Source organism: Budorcas taxicolor, chromosome 11 (assembly GCF_023091745.1).
Source record: "Budorcas taxicolor isolate Tak-1 chromosome 11, Takin1.1, whole genome shotgun sequence".
NCBI lineage: Eukaryota > Metazoa > Chordata > Mammalia > Artiodactyla > Bovidae > Budorcas > Budorcas taxicolor.
In genome coordinates this window covers 151870142-151895438 of record NC_068920.1, presented here as the reverse complement: position 1 = coordinate 151895438, position 25297 = coordinate 151870142, and the positions used below count along the sequence as shown (strand labels likewise).

General features: G+C 52.8%; 1 protein-coding gene across 9 annotated transcripts in view; it reads right to left on the bottom strand.

The window, feature by feature from the left end:
* DAB2IP (DAB2 interacting protein) overlaps positions 1–25297 on the bottom strand; it is a 210446-nt gene that overhangs the window by 120726 nt on the left and 64423 nt on the right. The window contains exon 1 of one of the 9 annotated variants that reach the window (XM_052647650.1): positions 15403–15526. The exons of 7 other annotated variants lie outside the window; for them this stretch is intronic. In XM_052647650.1, the coding sequence (XP_052503610.1) occupies positions 15403–15526 (124 nt within the window). Of the gene's footprint in view, positions 1–14200; positions 14298–15402; positions 15527–25297 lie in introns of those variants that run through there. One more of the 9 variants, XM_052647653.1, reaches the window with a different exon arrangement.

Below are 25297 nucleotides of genomic sequence, written 5' to 3'. Positions count from 1 at the left end.
CCTGATCCCAGTACCCACGAATCTGTTACTACAATGGCAAAGGAACTTCAAAGATGTGATTATGGATCAGGTGCAGCTAGTAGCAAAGAATCTGCCTGCCAAGGCAGGAGATGCTGGAGACGGCAGGAGACATTGGAGACGCTGGTTTAATCCCTGGGTCGGGAAGATCCCCTAGAGAAGGAAACGGCAACCCACTCTAGTATTCTTGCCTGGACAATCCCATGGACAGAGGAGCCTGGTGGGCTACAGTCCATGGGCTTGCAAAGAGCTGGACACGACTGAGCAACAAAACAACTGTATAACACAGGGATCTAAATTCAGCTTCAGTAATAAACCATAATGGAAAAGACTATGAAAAGGAATAGATAGGTATATAAGCATAACTGAATCACGCTGCTGTACAGTAGAAACCAACACAACATGGTAAATCAACTGTTCTTCAATAAATAAATGATCTTCAAATGTCTAATTTAAGGATTTAATACTAACGCAAACTGAATCTCAGCTCTTTATATAATTTTTAGCTTGAGGAACAGTTGACTCACAGATTGTACATCAGGTCCTGTAAGGTACATGAAGTTACGATTTGGAAAAACAAAAGAGCAGCATTGTTTTATGTTCTACAAAAACACGTGTGACTGCCCTACAAAACTGGAGGGAATGAAAATCGATGCAAACGTCAAGCTCACGCCACAGGCCATGAATCGTAGAGTCCTTTGCCTCTGGCCCACGAGTCCTGTGCCTTCTGCCAGCACCCAGGAAACTCTACAAGGCTAAGTAGCTAGTCGGCAAGTAGGGTAAAATCCCCACCCTTCACAGTAATTAAAAGAGGATCAAAAACACTTCGGAATAAATTTAACAAAAACAAATGTAAGACATAACTAAAAAAATATTGCTGAGAGACATTAAAGAAAATCTAAATAAATGGAGAAATACACCTAACCTTCAAGAATTGGAAGACTCCGTCTTGTTGAGATGGCATTTCTCCCCAAACTGATGTACAGATTCAATGCAATCCTGATCAAAATCCTAGCAGGCATTTTAAAGGCACTCAATTTTAAATTTAGATGGCAAAGCAAAGGACCTAGAAGAGCCAAGCAATCTGGAGAAACTAGAAACAGGTTGGGGGCTTTTATTACAGGGTTTCAAGAGATACTTTATAGTCTGGAAATATAACTAAAGTAATCAAGAGAGTATGACGTTAGCACAAGGACTGACATATAGATCAATGGAACAGAATAAAGAGTCCAGAAATAGTCCCACATATAGACGGTCAGTCGATTTTTGGAAAAAAGTACAAAGGTAAATTGATGGTGGAAAAGATAGTTTTTTCGACAGATTTAGCAGCAGAACAATTGGCTACAGTAAGTCCCCCACATGTGAACAATTTCTGGTTCATAAGTCCAGTAAAGTTAGCCTAGGTATACAACTAGCACAATCAGCCACATAGTACTGTACTATAGCAGGTTGACAGTACTTCTCACACAAATAATACATTAAAAACAAACACAAAAAAATTAAGCATTTTTAATCCTACAGTACAGAACCTTGAAAACTATAGTAGTACAGTGCAATAGCTGGCACACAGGGGAACGTTCACATCTGTGAAAGCTTGCAACTTGAAGATTCATATGTAGGGGATTTACTGTATTTGTAGGTAATAAAAATGGACCATCAGGAAATGTGGAGAAACAGATCTAAGAGAAATGAGGACTGCGCCCGATGTGTATTTTTATCCTCACACTGAGTCCAAGTAGGAAACACCAGCTCCAACTTTAACAGGAAGAAACTAAGTTCAGCAACATCAATGGAAAGGGCCGTGACCACACAGCAAGGAAATGAGGAAGGCAAGATTCTAGCCTGGTGATCTCTGAATCAAAGGACCACCCCAGGGTGGGAAAATGGGTTCCAAGTCCTCCAGGAGGCTGAGTGTCCCCCCTGCCCCGGGCCACTCTCTCCATCTCCACGTGCCACCTCAGCCCCGCTACCCATGGCAGGAAGAGATGAAGGATGCCTTGCTCGACTGCATACTTGGTTCTGCAATGTTGGGTGTGGGGAAGGGAAGGAGTCACCAGTCTATGGAACTGTGGGAGCCTGTTTTCTCCAAATGGATTGGGATCAGAGTTCAAGTTGTCTTCAAGTTCAAGGCGTGGTTCAGAGTCAGTGGAGGTTGTCCACTGTTGCGGAGATGGGGTCTGCTGGGAGAAAGGCATGGAGGTGACTGTGGGAGCTGGGGTCCATGGCACCTCCTGCCCCAGGAATCCTCAACATATAGCATTTGGTGGGGCCCGAGAGCTCCTCAGAGGAGACATGGAGAGATCAGGCTGCAGGTGCTCAGGAGATGGGAAGGAAATGCCGAGAAGATGCGCCCCCCCCCCCCACCCCGAGTTGTGTTCCAGGATCCTGTGTATGTCCTCTCTGAAAGGACAGTACCAGTGTTCACTCCCTAGCCCCTGGTTGGCCTCATAAATAACAGTCCAGGGTAAGCGCTGCCAAGTTTTCAGCATTTGTAGACACTGTCGCCAGCTCTTCTCTATGTCCCTCTAACTTGAATCCCTTAACAACTGCCTTTGACCATCCATACTTCCTATTCCTATTCATACATTCAGAAAACGAAGATCATGGCATCTGGTCCCATCACTTCATGGCAAATAGATGGGGAAACAGTTAAAACACGTGCCTGACTTTATTTTGGGGGGCTCCAAAATCACTGAAGATGGTGACTGCAGCCATGAAATTAAAAGACGCTTATTCCTTGGAAGAAAAGTTATGACCAATCTAGACAGCATATTAAAAAGCAGAGACATTACTTTGCCAACAAAGGTCCGTCTAGTCAAGGCTATGGTTTTTCCAGTAGTCATGTTTGGATGTAAGAGTTGGACTATAAAGAAAGCTGAGTGCTAAAGAACTGAAGCTTTTGAACTGTTGGAGAAGACTCTTGAGAGTCCCTTGGACTGCAAGGAGATCCAACCAGTCCATCCTAAAGGAAATCATTGGAAGGACTGCTGTTGAAGCTGAGACTCCAATACTTTGGCCACCTGATGCGAAGAGCTGACTCATTGGAAAAGACCCTGATGCTGGGAAAGATTGAAGGTGGGAGAAGGGGATGACAGAGGGTGAGATGTTTGGATGGTATCCCCGACTCAATGGATATGAGTTTAAGTAAACTCCAGGAGTTGGTGATGGACAGGGAGCCCTGGCGTGTGGCCCATGGGGTCACAAAAAGTCAGACACGACTGAATGACTGAACAGAACTGAACTTCCTATTTCTCATCCTGACATGTGCCTCACTTTCAAAGAATCCCCCGCCTTCCAAAAGGATGAATTTGGCTTCCCTGGTGGCTCAGCTGGTAAAGAATCCGCCTGCAATGCAGAAGACGCTGGTTCAATCCCTGGGTCAAGAATATGGCTACGCACTTCCATATTCTTGCCTGGTGAATTCCATGCACAGAAGAGCCTGGAGGGCTACAGTCCATGGGGTCGCAAAGAGTCGGCACAACTGACCAACTAACACTTTCAGTTTTCCAAGGATGAATTACCTAGCCTGAAGGTTTTTCTCCTCCCTGAGCCTTCTTTTTTTCAGTACATGGCCATATATTTAATTATCAAATAGACCATTCAGTTCAGTTCAGTTCAGTTCAGTTCCGTTCAGTTCAGTCACTCAGTCCTGTCTGATGCTAATAAACCATGTATTTCATTTTAACTGTAGGGTAAGCTATTATGTAACAAATTTATTGTACACAAGTATAAATAGAGGACATACAAGTAATTCCTCTCTCTTAATCCAGGCTGACCCAGACCAAATAGTATAAAATAAAAAACACCCTAAAAAGCAGCTTCCGAGATACTAAATATACACATTTATTTAGAGCACTACATCCCACAAATGTAAATATCAATAGAGGTACCAAAGTAGGTATCAACAAACTCTACCCAATGGTTTTAATATAAGAGATATGGATCTGATTTTTATAACATCATATTTAACTAGTGACTGGTGATTATTCCATTTTTGAAATATAAAAGGGCTTGTTCTATCCTTTCTCAGATGTTTACCAGGTAAAAGACACAAACCAAGGAGTCCTTGAGTCTCTTTTGGCTCCTTTCTGAGGATTTCTGAGAACTTTAGCCTAAGTGTCGCCTTTCCATTTTCACTCCTAAGTTTTCTCCTTCATGTCTGTAGCCACAGGGCCTATTCCCGGCCAGACAGAGAGCTGGCATTTACTCCAGGTTGCTGGAATTCAGAATAGTAAAGGCTTCCCTGGTGGCTCAACTGGTAAAGAATCCACCTGCAATGTAGGAGACCCAGGTTCAATTCCTGGGTCAAGAAGATCCCCTGGAGAAGGGAATGGCTACTCACTCAAGTATTCTTGCCTGGAAAATCCCACGGACAGAAGAACCTGGTGGCCTACAGTTCGTGGGGTTGCAAAGAGGCGGACGTGACTGAGTGACTAACACTTAACACTAAAGGAAGTCCCAGCGTGGAAACAAGTGTTCCCTCTCCTCCACCACGTATAATTTCTCTCTCCCCATTTTTAAAACCCACAGTGCAAAACTACACATTTGGAAGCATTTGCAAATGTAGTAAAAGCATAATAGCACATGTGGGCAGGACAGGCATTGCCTTGAGGAGGCTGATTATTCCTGGGGAGAGTGTAGGAGGCTTTAGCTATATCTCAAGGGTCAGCAAAAATTTTTTTTTTCATAGAGGGCTAGATTTGTCTCAACTATTTAATTCTGCCAAGGTAATGTGAAAAGAGCCACAGACAATATGAGTGAGCATGGCCGTGTTCCAACAAACTTTACTTACAGACAGGGAAAACTTGAATTTCCTATAATGTTCACATTACAAAACATTATTCCTCTTTTGATTTTTGTCTCAACCCTTGAAAAAATGTAAATGCTATTCTTAGCTCACAGGTCATACAAAAACAGGTGGTGGGCCATATAAAAACAGGTGGGATCTGGCCTCTTAGCTGTGCTTTGCTGATCCCCTGCTGTACCTGAATCATTTTACTTCTAAGAAAAAGAGGGAAAAAAGAAGAGACACACTCATGGCAATGTTAACATTCACTTAGTCTGAGGTGAGTGCATGGGTGTCTGCGATATGATTTTCTATACTTTCAAATATTTTAGAATTTTCCAAAAATTTGAAAAAGGAAAAAGCCTGGAAATAACCTTCTAAATTCTCCCAGAGCTTATCACTGGATGCTGGAATTAAAGTTGATTTTTTAAATTTTCTTCTCTTCTATAATGGGTACTTCTTTATTACTTTTGTAATCCTAGGGGTTGAGGGGAAAGTGGTAAAACATTGACATGCATGTATGTGCGTGCTAAGTTGTTTCAGTCCTGTCTAACTCCATGCGACACTATGGACTGCAGCCTGTCAAGCTCCTCTCTGTCCATGGGATTCTCCAGGCAAGAATACTGGAGTGGGTTGCCATGCTCTCCTCCAGAGGATCTTCCCAACCCAGGGATGGAACCCAGGTCTCTTATGTCTCCTGCATTGGCAGGTGGGTTCTTTACTTCTAGCACCACCTGGGAAGCTCCAAAACACCGACATAAACTTTATATTCTTTAAAAAGGAGACAGAGGAGTTTGGCACATAGCCGGGGTTCTCCCCTGGGGACTATCGGTGACCCAGGAGCCTCTTCCACAACATCACAGCCCCCAGCCCATGCCCCCCACTCCTTAAACTGGCCCCTCCCTCTTTGGATGGCTTTGCTTCTAGGGGTGGGACCAGAGGGCTGCATCCTGGGTCCTGGGAAGCCCAGGGTCCCATCCCAGGAGGACTCAGAGGTTGCTGCTACTGAGGGAGGGCACACAGGCCCCCAACCAGCTTGCTGCTAAACACGCAGCTCTGAACTGGTTCCTAGACACCAGGTGGAATGGTGACTATCCAGACAGTTCATGGCAAACCCAGGCTTCTCTCAGATCTCCAGATCCACCCAACTTCTCCAGCAATGTCCAGTTCTGCCCACCACCCCTACCCCCAACTTTTCGACCCCCTGTAGCTTCCAGTACTTTATCTATCACTCTCCTGAAGACACTCCCCAAAGCACCCTCCGACTGCAGTCCAGTATCCCTCTCCCACCCTTGCAGCATCAAGAGTCACAGCAGGCCTGTTAGCCACGCTCCCCACTCTGGAGGCCCCTTTCCCTCCTCCAAGCCACCCCACTTGCCCAGGCCTATCTCACCACCAGCCCCCATCATTCTCTCTGTGAGCATGGCCCCTGACCTCTCTCTCCCAGCTCAGACCCATTCCTCTCGCACCAGGATGGCTGACACATCTGATTTCCACTCTTCCCACCTCCCTGCTCCCCAGTCACATCAGTCTAGCTTGCTGGGGGCTTAAAACCATTTTCCTAAATCGCAGCTCTGGTAAGTACAAAGAGAGTGAAACATCAAGGACTCGGCCACTCAGTAGCTGGGTGATGCCGAGCAAGTCACTTAACGCATCTGAGCCTCAGTTTTCTCAGCTGCAACATAGAGCTGATAAGATCATCTGTGAGGAAGGACTTCTCTGGTGGCACAGTGGAGAAGAATCTGTCTGCCAATGCAGGGGACATGAGTTCGGTCCCTGGTTCGAGAAAATTCCACGTGCTACTGGACAGCTAAGCCGGTGCGCCACAAGCCACTGAGCCCCTGCTCAAGAGCTCGAGAGCCCGAGAGCCGCAACTACTGAGCCCCTGGGCTGCAAGCACTGAAGCCCAAGCACCTAGAGCTCTGCAAGAGAAGCCACTGCAGCGAGAAGCCTGCACGCAGCAACGAAGAGTAGCCCCCCACTAGCCACTAGAGAAAGCCCACAAGCAGCAACAAAGACCCAGCGAAGCCAAAAATAAATAAGCAAGCAAAAAATTTTTTCAAAGATTATCTGTGAGAATGAGGACTTAATGAAATACTGCACAAGAAGAGCTTAGAAGCGGACACCTGCACCGAGTACTCGAAAAGGGAAAGCTGGTGCTATTATAATGACTGTTATTCCCAGAATTCTCCCTCTGAGTCCCTCTGGCCTGCCAGGGGGGAGTTCCAACCTCTTGGCTCACCATTCAAGGCCCTGCTTGCCCTTCCAGTCCCACCATCTGCTAACCCACTTACTGGACCACCTTCCCCTTAGGCCCGGCTTCCTGTGGGTGGGGGCTGACTGTACGCTCTATGGCAGCCCCTGGCACAGGGCTTGCAAACAGTAGGTGGCTCACTAAAGCTCTGCTGCTCTGAACAAGTACAAGTAACACTTGTAGCAGCCTCTGGGGGGGAGAGAATGCCAAGGAACCATCTGGATGGTTCCGATCCCCACAGGCATCACATTTTATTTCTAGATCAGCCCTAACAGAGCTACAATTAACCCCTCAGGCTTTGAATGAACAGATAACGACAACTCACCCAGCCTCTAACGATACTCTATGTTGCTTCCCATCTACTTGTTCAAAGTACTTCTGAGCCCAGAGGTCACACAGTATTCATGGTGCACCCAGGAGGACTCCCACCCTGGCCATACTCCTGAGCCAAACCCAGTCCCCAGGATAGAGATATAAGTGAAAAGCGAAAGTGAAAGTTGCTCAGTCGTCTCCAACTCTTTGAGACCCCATGGACTATACAGTCCGTGGAATTCTCCAGGCCAGAATACTGGAGTGGATAGCGGTTCCCTTCTCTAGGGGATCTTCCCCACCCAGGGATCGAATCCAGGTCTCCTCCAATGCAGGCGGATTCTTTACCAGCTGAGCCACCAGGGAAGCCCAAGAACACTGGAGTGGGTATCCTATCCCTTTCTCCAGGGGATCTTCCCGGCCCAGGAATCGAACTGGGATCTCCTGCATTGCAGGCGGATTCTTTACCAGCTGAACCACCAGGGAAGCCCTAGGATAGAGATATAAATGGATTTAAAAAAGGAACAACAACAAACACCTTTTCCCTAAGACCAGCCCAGATTGGTGGTTTATTGATTTCCAACCTCTAAAGCCAAGTTCTACAAACCCCCAAGCCAAAGGACACCAAAAGGAGGCCCATCGTTGGCTGCCTGGCTCCCTCTGGCACCGCTTTCTCCCTCTCCCCTCTGTTCCCCTCACCCACCAGAGTCCCAGGGGAGCGGGCAAGGCCTCGCACCCCCACACCTTCCTCCCTGGGCTCTGCCTTTTCCATTTCACAGCCGTGTCAACACATCACCTCTAAGGGCCAAGAAGAAAGAAAGAACACAGCCCAGATGCCGACACAGCTCTCCTGTCTGTCAGGGAGAAGAGAGAAGGGAAATAAAAGCTAACAAGACTTCCAAAACCAAAATCCCCAAACCTCCTTTCGGGTACCTGGCAGCTGTCAAAGTCAACACAGGAACCCAGTAGAGGCGGGGGGAGAACCCATCCCAAATAAAAACTCGGGCAGCTGTGGAGTCTGAGATTCAGAGACCAAGCACGGCTGCGTTTCCAAGGACGTGGTCGGCGTCCTCAGGGCTCAGCTTTTCTGCTAACGTACAGGTGGTCTGTCTAGACTGTGGAACCAAGCCCATCCTTTCCTGAGCACAGAGTCTACTCTTTTTTAATTTTTTTTCATTCGTATTATTTGGAGGGCTATTGAGATTCCCCTCGCTTCCTTATTTATGCAATCAGAGGAAACCACAGCACAGAGAACCGCTTCCAAACTCAAGGCCACGTGGGCCAGTTTCAGATGGATAATTAAATATTGAACAAACGCTGAAATGCCTCTACTGGTTGGGGACGGCTAAAAATAACCACCCTGCCACTCCACGCGCGGGCATCTCCGCTGTTCCCTCTCAAAACCTTCCTCCCAGCAACTGTCAAACACAACCTTCCCAGAGAAACGGCAGGCAGGCGGGGGTGGGACGGGGGGGAGACCAGGAACCGACTCCCCAAACACCTCCTTAACAGAAAACAAAACTTCAGCTCCCAGCAAGCTCTGAATGTTCCTGACCAGGAAATACTCTCCCTTTCCTGACATTTAACCAAGTGGCCTCAAGAGGAAGGTGCAGGGGAAATATCACAGCCATTGCTTTTCTTTTAAAAATAGCCAAAAGGCTACATGTCATTTCAAAGCATAACACGTATGAGGTTCAGGACGTGAGCATGTTTGTGTCAAGTTACACAGGAATTCAATCCCTCTTACCCCCCATCAAGAAGACCCAGCTGCCTCAGTGTCTCCATCTAGGCTAATCTTTTTTTTTTTAATTTTTTAAATTTATTTTTATGTTTTGGCTGCACCACCCAGCATGCAGGATCTTAGTTCTCTAAATGGGGATTTCACCTGCAACCCCGGCACTGGAAGCACAGAGTCTTAACCACTTGACCCCTACCCCCAAGGTAGTTCCCTATCCATGCCAATGTTAAGCAACAAACAAAATCAATACCGAAATAGGATGCAAAGGAGTGTGGATTTCAGACATAGATCATGTTAACATCTTTACATAACCTCAGGCAAGGGGCCTCGGTTCTCTGAGCCTCAGTTTCCACAGGGGTCATGGGGAACAGTTAGCTCCCAGGGCCGGAGCTGCAAGAGACGGCCAGGATCAATCCCTCCAACCTCCCCCATCAGCAGCTAAGCAAAGCAGGCTCTGGGGCCAGGCCCGTGTCACCAGGTCTCAGGAAGTACCGAACGCACCGAGACAGACAGGGGGCCTGGCAATCAGAGCTCCAACCTGACCAGCTGAAGTCTGCTTCTAAGCGTGAGCTCGGGAGGCCAGGGGCCTTAGTTTGCACCTGGCCTCTTCCTCCAAACCCTGAGATCGTTTCCTTACCTTGCAAAGGGAAGTGATGGTGATGACCCCAACCTCTAGGAGGGTTGGGAAGTTAAAAGGAGAAGGTCAGGTGAAGCTCTTAGCACCAGACCTGGCAGATGGTCAGGTGGGGAAAAGGAAGCTATTTTCTTCATTATTATTAGAGGTGAGGAGGATGGGCCAGAAACACAACGACCAAGAAGCTGACATTCCAGTGGATGCACTGAGGCCTCTGACCTCCCTCAAGAACTTAGACAGCTTGGGGAAGTGGCCCTCAAACTACCTGCCTGTCTCCAGGGACCTCACCTCAAGAAATGCTAAGCCCTGAGCACAAAGGAACTTGGTGGAAAAACAGGGTGGAGGCTGTAAGACCTGTGACCTGCCCAAGGAAAGGACATGGTTGGCAGGCATGAATGGGAGCAGGGGTGGGGACAGGGGAAGAGGTTGGGCCTGGGGAATGGCCTGAGTCATCCAAGGCACAGAGAGAGGCCGACCAGAAAGACTGACCCCCCCCACCACATACACACACACAGATGCCAGTGGGTCACTCCCCTGCCTCCCTCCTGAATTATGGCCAGGATGGCTGTGAACACCCAGTAGAGTTGTTGACTATGCAAATCAGATAGGAGGAGGAGGTGGTGGCCTTATCAAAACCGAGGCCTGACCTCAGAAGGATCTGCCTACGGAGGAACAAGGAGGTGTGTTCACAATCTCAGGATGTGCAGTGAGGCACAGCTGGGCTCCACTCTTTCTGAGCTGCCTGAAGGTGGACAAGGCTCCCACTCTCTGGGACACAGTTTCCTCACCTAAAACGTGAGAATAATGCCAGTATCCATCCCACAGTGCTGTTATGAGCATTAAATAAGGCAAATGACCGAGTTAAGCCCACTGTCAACATGGAGCAGGCATTCAGCAGACAGAATTCATTGGAACTTTATTACCTGTCATGAGGAGGAGTGAAGCTCCCAGGACCTGGGGCATGTACAGGTGAGGAGGGCCTGGGGAAGCTGGGGCCGATCCCTTCAAAGAAGGGATGGTGTCTCAGTAGGAACAAAGGGAGAAACAAGGAGGAAAGGGTATGTGCACAATCTCAGCGGTCTCAGCCAAGTCGAGGGCCCTTGCCTGGACATTCAAAGACCGAGGGGACCACAAGGTACAAGCAGCCCCCACCAGGGCTGTTCTCAGGCTTGTCCAGCCCTCAGGGCCCACACGCTGCCCAGTGGCCTCTCAGTAGGTCTCACTGAAGCCAGGGCCCCTAGGAGTGGTCCCAGCACCCGTCTTTCCCTCTGGTGGCACTCAGGCACCTCTCTAACCATTGCTCCCAGTTAGGAAGCAGATTCTTCAAACCAGCAACCCCCCCACCCACGTTGCCACCTTACTGGGGTCCCATACCGCCCCTCTGTGCCTCCCTCTGGAACCCAGGAGTTGGATCACTCAGCTGCCAACTTCTAAGTCCTGGGAGGGGACCACCACCTCAGGGGATCAGCCCCAGTCCTCCTGGGCACCTTTGTGAGGTCCTCCTGCCTGCATTCCTCGGGGGGTGCTGGGGCACTCCTGGGAGCCCCCTCCGAGGCCCCTCTCACTGACTCCAGCATAGCTTAGCAGGAAAGACCCCCCAGGTGGAGGGGAGGAGAAGCACACAGCAACCAAGGCATGGTGCCATGCCATGGGGTGTGCGGGGGCGTGGCAAAGGAACTGACCATCTAAGGAGAAAACACAGGCCAAGACTACAGTGCCCAGGGAGGGCCTGGCATGTGTCTGGATGCCTGGAAAAACTCAGATGAAGACATAAAGAAAAGAACCTCCCCTGAGTACAGGGATGGGCACTCCAAGAGGTCTCCTGACATGTGGAGGCAACAGGACAGGATTAGCCCCAACTGACAGATGGGGAAACAAAGGCCCTGGGATGTGCCTAGTTACATAACTAGCTCATGGCTGATCTGAGCTCATTTCCCATGACCTGCTGCCCTGTGCCCCAAAAAGGACTCAGTGCCCCATGGCAGCTCAACAAGCCAACCTCCCCAACCAACTGGGAGCTTTTCAAGGGCCAGGAGCCTGCCAATTCCTCCTCATGTGGCCCCATTCCCAGCACATAGTAGGTGCTCAAGTCATGCTTGCTAGCTTAATGAATGGGCGAACTTTATTCACGCAGGAGGGAAATGCAAGTTTTCCCGGGGGTACAAGTAGCTCAGACAGACAAAGCTTATCTTGACCTTGGTGGGAGTAGGTAGGAAGGTACCCTGGCTTCGTGACACACTTTGGGCAGCAGGACCCCCTCAAACTCATGGGTCACACCCAGCCTTCAAGGGGGCTGAGCCACAAGGCCCAGTGTAAAGTGGCCAGATGACCCTCACCACGCCAGCATCACCATTTCCACCCTGCCTCCGGCCATCATCAAATTTCGTGCCCCAGCCCCACCAACAGATTCACTCTGCCTCTCCTGAGGATTCAGGGCCAGTGAAGGGAGGAACCTCGCTTAGTGCCCTGCTGTGGTCACACCGTGGGGGCTGCAGACACTGTCCCTCACTGGCAGCCCCGCCAGAGACAAAGTCTTCCTCTTGAGCCTGCAGGGAGCTCCCTGCCAGCCACTCCAGAGAGACAGTGGGGGCAGTGGGCAGATGGGTGCCAGTCTGGGTCAACCCTTCCCCTGGCCAGGCCCAGCTGGGTCCTCATCACCTGCCAACTCTTCCCTGTTCTTTCCTGTTTCTGAACGAACACACGAGTTCTCGGTCATTGTCCTTCCTTGCTGGTGGCAGATGCCGGAATGGGTGTGAAGCAAGGGCCAGATCAGGGCTGGGATGCTTGGGGACCTGATGATGTCACCACCATGGGACCAACACCCCCCTGCCACCCCACAGACGGGGAGGTTGAGGCCTAAGGTCACAAAAAATGAGCTCAAGGCCTCGGGATGGCTCCCCCAGCAAGAGTTCCCACCTGGGTGGGGTGCTATCCTCAGGGGCTGAGGTGGTCCTGGAGGCGTAGTCAGGGATCTGGGAGTTTATTGGAGGCAGGTTTGTCCCCCAGCCGGGTAGCTCCACCTCTTACCCTGCCAGGCAGTTCCCCTGCTCCCACCCATGATTCCACATTGCTCAAGGGCCTGTAATCAGGCCCCACTGCTGTTCTCCACTATCCCCTCTAACCAATGCATGCCCTCTGCCACCCCAGGATGAATCCCACCCATAATAAAGTAAAGTAAAGTTAGTTACTCGGTCATGTCTGACTTTGCCACCCCATGGACTGTAGCCCACCAGGCTCCTTCATCTATGCAATTTTCCAGGCAAGAATATCAGAGTGTGTTGCCATTTCCTTTTCCAGGGGATCTTCTCAACCCAGGGATCGAACTCAGGTCTCCAGCACTGCAGGCAGACTCTTTACCACCTCAGCCACCATACCAAGACATTTTCCAACTCCCCGTCTTTGCACTCTGTCCAGAGTAAGGACATCCTTACTTACTCTGCTCTATAAGGATAAGGACTGCTGCTCTGTCCAGAGTAAGGACATCCACAGCTCACACCACATCAATTGTGGCCCGAGTCCCAAGCAGCACAGGCTTCTAGCTTTCCATGTATGGGTTGGCCAAAAAGTTCATTTGGGTTTTCCCATCACATCTTATGGAAAAACCCGAACAAGTTTTTTGGCCAGCCCAATATTTCCTGCCCTCAGTCCTTAAACAACCCTGCCATCAACAACCCTGCCATCATCACCTCCATTTACCAGACAAGGCCACTGAGGCTGAGAGGTAACTGGCCAAAGGATGGCTTTGTGCAGACCTTGGGCTTGAACTCCCATCTGACTCAACCACTCCCTCTGCCAAAGGAAACTCTAGCCAGGTGGTGAGACCCGGTCCAAATGTCACCTCCTCTGGGAAGTTCTCCCTGATTTCCCCAGATGTAACTTCTGTTCAGGAACAGTCTCCTCCTGCCTCCCTGCAAGCTGGGTGCTTGGCTGGGGCTCTCACACAAGCAAGCCTCGGAGCTGGGGCTCAGGCAATGGCCAGACATGCATTGATTGTCTCCTGCTCAGTTGACTAAGCAGGAGGGGGAGCTTCTGATCCTCTCTGTGCCTGTGGGGCTAGAGCTGAGCTGAGGTCAAGAGTGAAGGGAAGTTCACAGAGGGCATGAGGCAGGGGTAGGGTGGGTGCAGGAGGTGCCCTGAGCTTGCCGGGGCATCTGTACAGCTCCTGCTTCTCACAACCTGAACCCATTTCTCCCCAAATCTTCCATGTACTCCCAGCCCCCTTTGACAGCCCAGGAAGCTGAGAAAAGGGACAAACCTTGCCCAACCTCACAGTGCTTGAGCCCAGACCTCTGGTGGCCCAGGGCCAGGTTGGAGGGAGGGAGCAGTCAGGGACCTCTTCAAGGAAGGCAAGGGGGAGGAGACCACAACCCTTGGGAGACGCTTGAAGACTGAATTCCCAGAATACACGCGCATATGCATTCCCAGCCTCAGCTTGAACCCTTCCACGCACGGGGAACTCACCACTTCCTGAGGAAGCCCCGTACATTGCCGCTGAGCCCTGACTGTGGGAAAAGTCTTCTCCATTCCTGGCGAGGCAGATGAACTTGTACTGCCTGCCTGCCTGACTTATCCTCTCACTGACGAGAAAACTGAGGTTCCGGGCAACCACAGGGTCCAGGCCACAAAACCAGAGCCCAGAGCAGGGGGCACTTGACCAGATGCCAAGCACAGATTTGCTCAAACTGCTCTGGGTCAGGCTGGGCACCAGGCCAGCCTTCCGGATTCCCAAGATAACCTGATGGTGTAAACACAGCCCAGGTATCCATTAGGTGCTCCCAACTCCCCCACCCACCTTCCTCCCACCCATGGCCACCTCCGTGGGCCTGAGCCTCTGCCAGGGACTCCGACCTATGCAGGGCCCTTTTGAAGGCCTCCTCCTTCCGGGGGGGCCTCCCCACTCCCTTCTACCCAGCCAGGGAAGGAAGTCCCGGCCCCCACCCAGCCCCCTGGATCACACGCCTTTCCAGCTGAGGATCCTGTTACTGGAAAAAGAAAATGCTGCTCGCACCTCCCCCCTCCGTGTCCTGCCTCCTGGCCTTGAGAGAAACTCCTTTCAAAGGAGGTGGCCCCCACCCTGGCCCACCCACTCAGAGATGTCCTGGACAGATGTTACAAGCCACCACTCCTTTGGAGCCAAGGACCCCCAGAATAGGACCCCCGGAGTTCCACCCATGTGTCCCTCCACCCAAGAGATGGTGGAGTCCTGGTTAAGTCCCAGAGGAGCCACGACGGGGGTTGGAGGGAGGGTAGGCTGAGAGGACAGGGTCCTGTGAGCCTGGGGAGAGCCAGAACCTCAGCCAGAACCCCTCAGGGTGACTCCATCCCCCCCACCCACTGCTACTGAACAAACTGAGGCGCAGAGGTCCAAACTGAGGGTCAGAGGCAAGAAGCTGAACTGTGATCTCCACTTTGCCTGCCCTTGGCAAGAGGAGACCCTCAGGCCTCAGTTTCCCCCATCCCCGACCCCCCACCCCCAGCGTGGTGGATGGGGAGAAGCTGGGGAATGAGGAACAAGTAGACACGGGGGCAACCACAGGGGGCGAGTGAGAGGGTCGGGGTAAATCGACAGCAAGAGGACCTGGGGTCCCAGGCACCCCAGGGCACCCGGTGCTAAGCCGGGCGCTAGAGAGGACCCGGGGGTCAGGGGTCGAGGTGGCGCCTACCCCTGGCGGGCCGAGTCCGGCTGCGGGAGCGGCTCCTCTGTCGCTGCAGCCGGGGTCGCCTGAGCAGCCGGTAGTAGTAGGAGGGCCTCCCGGTGCTCTTCCTGGCGCCGCCGCCCGCGGACATGCTGCCGCCCGCCGGGCACCGGGCCGGGCCTGGGCGCGCTCACACGGGCCCCATCGCCCGCTCCGGCCAGCCCGGCGGGCGTCCCCGCGTTCTTCCGCGCGCCGCTGCGGCCGCCGCCGAGGCCAAGGCTGCCCCACAAAGTCGCTCAAACTCCTCCTCCCGCTCCCGCCCTCCGCGGAGCAGCCGGCCCCGCCGCGGGGGCCGGGGACCGGGAGGCCGGGCTGGCACCGGCCCGGAAAGTCAGTGCGGGAGAAATCCCGGCCTGGAGTCGGCGGGGCCAGGCGGGCCGGAGTGCCTGGGACCCCGGGCGGGTCCCCAGGAGGGTCATCGACCCTGAGAGCTTGAGGCCGGACCTCTGGGAGTCCGCGGCGCCCCACTCTGCCGGAGGGTACAGGCACCCGTGTGTGCGCGCTCTCTCCGCACGGGGCAGGGCGCACCCGAGGCGACCGGGACGGCACCCTGTTCTCGAACTGGTCACCTTCGATTGGGGTTCGAATGAGGCCGATGCCGCAGGGTTGGTTTCTACACCAGGCTCCCTGGGCTGAGCACCGTCCCACAAACATATCCCCCGATACACCAGGGGCCCTGCCAGGCAGAAACGGCTGAGAAGAGAACAGCCTTCTCTTGCGGCTCAAACGGTAAAGAATCCTCCTGCGGATGCAGGAGATGAGGGTTCGATCCCTGGTCTGGGAAAATCCCCTGGAGAAGGGCATGGCTACCCACTCTGGTGTTCTTGCCTGGAGAATCCCATGGACAGAGGAGCCTGGAGGGCTATAGACCACGGGGCCACAACGAGTCGGGCAGACTGAGCAGCTAACACTTCACTTCACTTCAGGCAGGACATTCACCTGTGCTTTTAAAAATCGTTCCGTTTGATATATGTATGACTTTTATATATTTACAATTCGGGTAGGTATTTCAACCGCACAAAATCTAGAGAGAACAGAATGAACACCTATGTATCCATGGGGGCTTTGCCAAATCTGAACATTTGTCCCTTTGATTTAAAGTGAAAGTGAAAGTCGCTCAGTCATGTCTGACTCTTTGCGACCCCGTGGACTATACAGTCCATGGAATTCTCCAGGCCAGAACACTGGAGTGGGTAGCCTTTCCCTTCTCCAGGGGATCTTCCCAACCCAGGTCTCCCGCATTGCAGGCGGATTCTTTACCAGCTGAGCCTCAAGGGCAGCCTTTGATCTAAACCCTCTCCCAAGTGAAACACCTCAGATGCTGTGAGGTCTCCCCCGCTGGGCATTTATAGCAGTTCTGGCAGGGCTGTGGACAGGGCAGCACCATCCCTACTCCACTGTAAGCATGGAAACTGAGGCTCCCTCTATGGCATCCTGCTGAAAGCCTTCAAGTTGGGCACTGCCCAGCTCAAGAGCCATCCATAGCTCCCCAGAGTCCCAAAGCCACAAGCGCAAAGAAGCTTCTTTGGTATTTGAGCCTCCAGCGATCTAGTTCCCCTCAAACCACCCCAGCCTCACCTCTGTTCTTCCCCTGCTTCTCACGCCTCTTTACTCAAGAGACTCAGGTCCCATCCCTGGGTCAGGAGGAACCCCTGCAGGGGGAGGTGGCAACCCATTCCAGTATTCTTGCCTGGAGAATCCCATGGGCAGAGGAGCCTGGCAGACTACAGTCCATGGGGTTGCAAAGAGTCAGACACGACTGAAGCAACTTAGCATACACTTTGCACACACACACACACACACACAGAAGGGACTGGCCCCCTATCGACTTTTCTCTGCTTGGCCAAACTCCATCATTCTACGGCCCACCTCCTGCGGCCTTCCCTGGCCACCCTGGCCATTTGTGGGAGTATCTCTCTCTACACCACCTTGCCTCTGCAGCAGCATTTATTTTTAAAATTATTCTCATAACCATCTGCCTAAGCTCCAACCCCTCAAGTACAGAAAGGGAAACTGAGGCCCTGGCAGGGAGAGGTACCTGCCTCAGTGACAGAGACAAAGGACCTCAGACGGGACTCTGACAAGTAATCCTAGGGGTGTGCTGGTGGGAGAGTCACGTGGGGGGCCTGAGGTAGTCCGGATGGCTTCTTCCAGCACAGCTGAAAAGGTGGGGCCCTGGAGGGGGTGGGGCGATCGGTGGGAATCCAGACCAGGTTTTGCACCTCACAAAGGAGACCCCCTCCCTTGCTCCCTCAGCCAGGGGGAGGGCCCCCAGGTCAGGAGAAGCCTGGATCACAGCTGGAAGCCAGGCGCCTTCCCAGGACCAGGGGGGAGGGGCCGAAGGGGTATTGCTCCTCTGAACCCTGTCTGGGTTGTCAGAAGCCATCAACTCTCCTGGCCCCTCTCCCCAGAGCTCTGGCCAATCCCTGGGGAAGACGGGAAACCACAAGGGCTGCAAGGACCCCATTAGCCTCCTTCGGCTAAAGCACTGCTCTAGCTCATTTGCAATAGCACACATTACCAGGAGCCTCTTTCACAAATGCAGAGGCCCCTGGGTAGAGCAATACTATCTTCCATGGAGAGCTGGGCTGGATTCTAAAGCCTCCTCTAGGACATCCAGTTTGGACCCTTCCCACTCTTCTGGGGCTCCTGCAGCCACCTACCCACACCTTGGCATTTCCAGAATGAATAACTTCTGCAGCCAGGCCCACCAGTTTTGAGGGGAGGAGGACTCCCAGGAGGTCCAGCTCAGGATGGGGGCAAGAGTCATTTGGCCCAGTTTCCCCCCAAAACAGGAATTCCCAGGTTCTAGCTTTCCTGAATGAGAGGAGAGACTGATCAAGTGATCAAGCTGATTAAGGCTGGGACCCCCAACTAGCAGATTTAGAAGAGTGTGTGCGGAGGGGGGACTTCAGGATCTAATCTGTAAACACAGCTGGGCTCCAAAGGTCTGGCGTCAACTCTGCTTATGCTTGGGCTCTCAAGTCCATCTCTTTGCCTCCGTTTCCCTGCCTACAAGGAGAAGTTACAGACTCCTAACCTATCTGCCTCAGGGAGGGAGGAGCTTTTGTATTTCTGGCCTTGGGATGGAGTGGGCATTGCCAGGCATCCAAGCCGAACATCTCCTTGGGCCTGAGGTGAGTACCAGGAAGATACCAGCTGGGGGACTGAGTAGGGGAGGGGCAGGGTGGGAGGTGAGAGAGGAGGTCCAGGACCCCCAGGCAGACAAAGCCTGCTCCCTGCACACCCAGCAGAGCATCTGGAATCAATCCTGCTGTGGAGTAAGCCACCCACCCCCACCCGCTGCCCCTGTGGCCTCTTCCCTTCAAACAGAAGCAGCTGCTTTCCGGAGACTGCCCAGACTGGAGGGGGGGGGGGGCACCTAAAAATGCCCCCCCTCATACCACCACCACTTCCTGCCACAGACCTTCCTTCAGGGGGAAGCCCCAGCCAGCAAGGGCTCCCCAGACCCTTCCGACTGGTGAGCCAGGGGCCCTGCAGGCTCTAGTCCCTCAGTGGTCTGGCTCTCCCACCACAGTCCTGCCTCCAAAGGGTCTCCTGAACAGGCCCAGCTTCTACTGCCCCACATGCTGTTTTGGGTGGTATTCAAGGCTGTAGCCTCCATTGCCTCCGGCTCCCAAATGGCCCAGCTAGTTAAACGTGTATTTCTGAGGTTCCTCCAAGACGCTTGATTCAGTGGGTCTGGTTGAAGCCTGGAAATCTGCATGTTTAGTAAGTGCCAGGCAAGGGGATGGGAGCTAGTTAAGTTAGATCCAACCTGACTCCACATCACCTTCATCATCCCTCAAAAGCCCCCAAAAGTGAACTCCCAGAGTACCACAAAGGACCAAGCTGTCACAAAGCAGCCAGCCTCCTCCCTCTGCACGCCAACCCACCCCAGACACTCTGATCTATCTGCTCTCAGCCTCCAAAGGCTCCAGCCTCAGCCCTGATGGCCACATGGCTGCCATGAAGGTCTCCCTTCTGCTCCCACCTGGCGAACTCTCCTCACCCTTCAGGACCCAGCTCAGACATCACCTCATCAAAGCAACCTGACACTCTCCACCCTAGCCACACCCCACCGGTCAGGTTTGAAGAGTGAGGACACAGGAGAAGACCAGAGAAGGACGGACATGAAGAATTCACCATGTGGGCACAGCACCATCAGGATCCAGTGGTCTGGAGGGGAATAGCATCCTGCTGGGCTGGAAGTCCAGGTCAAGCACAGGCCAAGCCAGGGCTGGGTCAGTGGGCTCAGAGGCAGGGAAGGGCCAGCCCAGTGCAGCCTCACATCTTACTGGGCTGTCAGATTTACAGTCGGGTGAGGAAGGAGAACACAGCATACAATCAGAATTATGCTCTGGAAAGCCTGAAATTGCCCATCCAGGACTGTGTTTCCTCCTGTGTATCACTCATTTCTTCAACTAACGGGCTTCCCAGGTGGCGCTAGTGGTAAAGAACCTGCCTGCCAACACAGGAGATGTAAGAGATGCGGGTTCAGTCCCTAGGTTGGGAAGATCCCCTGGAGGAGCATATGGAAACCCACCCCAGTATTCTTGCCTGGAGAATCCCACGGACAGAGCAGCCTGGCAGGCTACAGTCCCTGGGGTCACAAAGACTCAGACACGTGTGAAGCAATGGAACACAGCACGCAGCAAAGCCGGAGGGCCTGGTCTTTTCAGAAGGGCCATGTTGTGCAGGAAACAACAGCAACAGCAAACATGATCTCACACTGGATTCCACTCAGGGAGGAAGATGCTCATGCCTGGAGGGAACCAGAGCCAGAGACCTTTAACACAGGAAGACTACAAGTTTGTCTGAGGGTGAAGCTTGGATTTAATAGCAATAAACTGTATTCAGCACTTACTGACTACTTGAGCTATGCACATTATCTCATTTGACGGCCACCACCTTCATTTTACAGAAAATATTGGTGGCACAGAGAGGGTAAGTAATTCCCCTAAGGTCACACAGCTTGCACTAGGAATCAGGATGTGAACTTAGGCAGGCTGGAAAGAGCAAAGGTCTTAAGATTGAGCAGGACTTTATGCCGAGATGGAGGAGGGGCAACAGCCTGGAACTTTCCTTAAAAACCAGCTTAGGCAAGGAGGAGGCAAGAAGGGATGGAATCCTGACAGGGGAAACACTGGAGCCCACGCCAGGCTCCACACAATGGGTGTCTGGAGGGCTCAGACCTGTCAGACTTCCTGTCGGGTCGAGGGTGCGCAGTAGTGACCAGGGGAAGTCCCCAGCCAGGCAGCCCTGCATACATCCGCCTCCCAGGCCGGTCCCAATCTCTGAGTCGCTGGAGCCCTGGGCAGGGTAGGGAAGGGGGCACTGTGGGGGAAATTCATGGTTGAGGTCACAGGTCTCTGCCCCAGGAGGCAGCCTGTCTGACAGGCAATGACGGCTTCCTGTGTCCGCTGTTCATCCGGGAATATGGCTGGACCATGAGTAGGACCTTCATTCAGATGGGGGAGGGTATCACCAGCATGGCAGGGGGGGCAAACAAGCCTGAGAGGTCACGCTCAAGTGCTTGAGGCCCAACCAGCTGTCCACCACCTCCACCAGCCTCTGGACTTCCTCCCTAAAGCCATTAACAAAGTTAATGACATCCTTCATAAAAAATGGCCCAGTCAGGGCTATGATGACCCCAGGCTTAGATGGCCCTGCCCTGCTCAACATAGGCAGAACTAGGGGACCAATCAAGCGTGGATATTGGAACACACACAGATAGGGCCTCGGGTACTGTGCGTGTTTTTTTGAAATCAAGTCATCCAGAACTGGGCTGAGCCCTTGGGAGAGGCAGAGCTCTGAGGGGGTGAAAGGCCAGTGGGCAGGGTCACTGTGATTCTTTGGGCCCTGTGTGACTCCAAGAAAGTCCCTTGACATCTCTGGGCCCCAGGTGTCACATGTTAAGACAAGTTATCTCTGCTAATCCACCTCCATGGGTCCCATCGGGATCTAGAAATTTCCTCCAGTCCCAAACCATCACCTAGGTGTTTCCTCCCGCCCTCCAGAAGCCCAGAGAAGAGGACACATCTCTCTTGTACATGTCAACAGCCTGTCATAAATCCTGGAAGGTCGGGGTTAGAAGGAAACCTCAGAGCAGGTGGTGGAACTGGGGAAGCTGTGGACAGCCACTTGCCAGGAGAAGCCTGACTTTAATTCGTCGCAAGCTGGGATCTGGCATCAATTCTCCACACATGGAGGGTCTGATGGCCCATTCCACCCCCGCAGTCAGGGTGGAGCACGATCACTCCCCGCAGATGGGGCAATGAGGCCATGGGAGGGAGGGACTCCCCCGAGGTCACACATGGGAGCTGGGGCTTAGTCCACCTTGGGGCTTAAACAGCGATGCCAAGACCCCCCTTTCCCTCTCAATGACCTGGACCACGCCTCCCAGATGCCTGATGCGTTCTGCCCACAGGTGCCCGGCCTCCACTCCCACTGCTCCGCAGCTCGAGCTTCCAAGTCTGTAGCCGGGGGAGGAGAGGATTCGCTCTCCAGGCCCCAGCCTCAGCCCCTCCTTCTCACCCCCACCCCAGCAGCCAGCATTTCAGCCCAGATGGCCAGGCCCAGAGCGGCTCTCTCTGCGTACTTCCTCTCCTGCCCTGACCCAAAAACGCTGCCAAGCTCCAGGTGGACACATGGCTCCTCCTTCTCCCTGCCCAGCCTGGAGCCGAGGCTCCAGGTCTCAGGCCTCCTTCTGCCCCTTCCAGCTGATGGGCCCAGACAGCTCCGCACCCACTGGGCAACAGGAGGGGGTGGCATATGGTCCCAGGGTGAGGTCAGAGAGTCCCCTCCCTTTCCAGGCAGGCCTGCCTAGTCATCTGTGAACCACTTCGTGGCTGGCACTGGCCTGGGTTCCGGGGGGAGGGGAGGGGTCTTGTGCCATCCTTGCAGATCCCACTGAGGAGGACAGATGAACCCTCCCAGTAGCCAGCTTCTAGGAGGCTCCCATCTCAGCAGGGAGCTGCAGGAGTATGGGATTTGGAGTGAGGAACCAGCACTTCTTGGCTGTGTGACTTCAGCTTAGTACCTTTACCTCTCTGTGCCTGTTTCCTCAACTACGGAATGGGCGTGATGATACTTACACTTTGTGGGGTTATAGAGAACTTCACTTTCATGCATTGGAGAAGGAAATGGCAACCCACTCCAGTGTTCTTGCCTGGAGAACCCCAGGGACGGGGGAGCCTGACGGGCTGCTGTCTATGGGGTCGCACAGAGTCGGACACAACTGAAGTGACTTAGCAGCAGCAGCAGCAGCAGCAGCAGCAGCAGCAGCAGCAGCAGCAGCAGCAGCAGAGGGTTAAATAGCATAGTGAATCAAAGCCCTGTGGACAAACTGGCTGACATCTGCCCCTCTAGGCTATTTTATTTCTCAGCAATCTGTGGGTTCCTTGAGAGCAGGACAGTCAGATCTGGTCAGCACATTAACTGGCCCAGAGCAGGCTCTCAGTAATACTGACTGGGGGAGATGGTGGCAGCATGGGAAAATTGGCTGAGCCCATCTGATCTGGAATCAGCACTGAGTAGAGGTGGAGGAGGGAGAAATCCTGAAAGACTGCCTGGAGGAAGAGTCATTGGGACTAAGCTAGAAGGCTGAGTAGGAGTTAGAATAGAGAGCAGAGGAGTATATTCTTAGAGGGGTTGGCAACATGAGCAAAGATTCAAAGATGGGAAACAGCAAGGCATATACTGGGGGCAGCATACAGAACTGTGAGGCCACTCTATGGGGTGTGTAAGGGTGAGAGTAGAGAGAAGAGATGGGAGATAGATCCAAGGAGGGATGAGGCCCAGGCAGCCCCGCCAGAGGGGAGAAATAGACTGGTAAGGAGGGAACTCTGGCTGGGGAGGCAGAGGGTCAGGACTCCAGGCCTCCTGTGTGGCTGCATGACTTTGAGTGAGTCACAGCCCTCTCTGATCCTCACTCTGCAACTGAAAGGAGAGGCTGGCCCCATTCGGCAGGCCTGCAGGATGGGGCTAGGCTCAGTTCAGTCACTCAGTCGTGTCGGACTCTTTGCAACCCCATGGACTGCAGCACGTCAGGCTTCCCTGTCCATCACCAATTCCCCAAACTAACTCTTGTCCATTGAGTCGGTGATGCCATCCAACCATCTTATCCTCTGTCATCCCCTTCTCCTCCTGCCTTCAATCTTTCCCAATCTTCTTTTCCTGCCTTCAGTCTTTTTCTTCAATCTAGGGCTAGGCTAGATGCCTGTGAACTATAGTGGGAGAATTCGAAGTTTCCTAGCAGCTTTCTTGAGGGACCACTGGCTAAGATGGTGCTAGACAAGACTGGATACCCGTCCAACCCCTGAATGGGACGTACGTGGCCCCACCTCAGGGCTTTTGCACATGCTGTCCCACTGTCTCACACTCTCACCTCAGACCTTCAGATGTCAGCTCCTTCCTGCCATTCAGGCCTCAGCTCAAATGTCACATCCCTGCCAGCTTATCTCAAGTACCTCTGCCCCAGCCCCCACACCCAATCCCACTGCCTTGTTTTATTTTCTTCAACTTATCACTTCCTGAAACCATCTTATCTAAGCATTCGGCTGTTCACTAATTGTCTTTCCCCAAACTTTAATGAGGGCAGGGGCCTCCTTAGTCCTGTCCCAGGCATGTCCCCAGTGCACACAGCAGTGCTCAGAAAACAGCTAATGAATGAGAAGAGCAAGGGGAGCTGGGCTCAGAGCCACCACTCTTTCTAAGAAGGGAACCAAGGACAAGGTATTTCGCCTCTCTGGGCCTGGGTCCCCTCCGCATGGAGTGGACACAATGGGCTGCAGAATTTACTATCAAGCAGCAGCCTGGGCATGTTTTAAATTTGTGGGGAGAAAACTCATCTTTGGCTATAATAAAACCACTCTTTATTTCTTGGGGTTTCCCTGATAGCTCAGTTGGTAAAGAATCTGCCTCCAATGCAGGAGACCCCAGTTCGATTCCTGGGTCGGGAAGATCTGCTGGAGTAGGGATAGGCTACCCCCTCCACTATTCTGGCCTGGAGAATTCCATAGGCTGTATAGTCCATGAGGGTGCAAAGAGTCAGGACACGACTGAGCGACTTTCACTCACAGCAGCCTGGGAGTGGTTGGGAGGTCAGGATGGAAGTCCTGACTCTGGGCAGGAGCTGGCAGAAGAAATGAAGAAATGAAGGAATGAAGCCTTTGCTTTGCTGTGTGCCTTTGAGCGAGGCCCTTCCCATTCATAGGCCCAGTTTCCTTTCCTAGAAAATGGAGTTGCCTGGGGGGTCTTTCAGATCCCTTGCACAATGACACTAAGGGCTTCTGTCCTCAATCTGGAACAGAAACGGGAGCCCCAGCAGGTGCTAGAGGAGGGGCAGGCTATGCCAGAGCCATGGTTCTCGCACTTAATGGCTTTTCCTGGAGATCCCACCCAGCCCATTGCTGGAATCTGGAGTGAGAATTAAATGCAGCTTCTGCAACCTGTCACCCCTCAGCTCCCCTTGAGTGAGAACAATGCGGCTCTGCCCCTACCCATGGAATTGAATTTTGACTGGAAATTCCACCATGGGAGAGGAGGCAGGGCTGGAGTCCTAGAATTTCTGTGCCTGCTCAGTCAGGAAGTAGCTGAAAGTCTGGAGCCAAGGAAAACAAGTTCAAGGTCATCCTGGAAATCGGTGCCCTGTTCCCCGCCATGGTTGGGGACCTGCCCCTTTCCCCAGGTGGGTCTCTCCTGGTAATTAATGATTAGCACAGTGTGTGTGTGTTGGGGTGGGGTGGGCTGCCCAGGACCTCAGGCAAAGGCCTGTGCTCTGCTCAGGTGCTTCAATCATGTCCACCTCTGCTGTCCATGGGATTTTCCTGGCGAGAACTAGAGTGGGTTGCCATGCCCT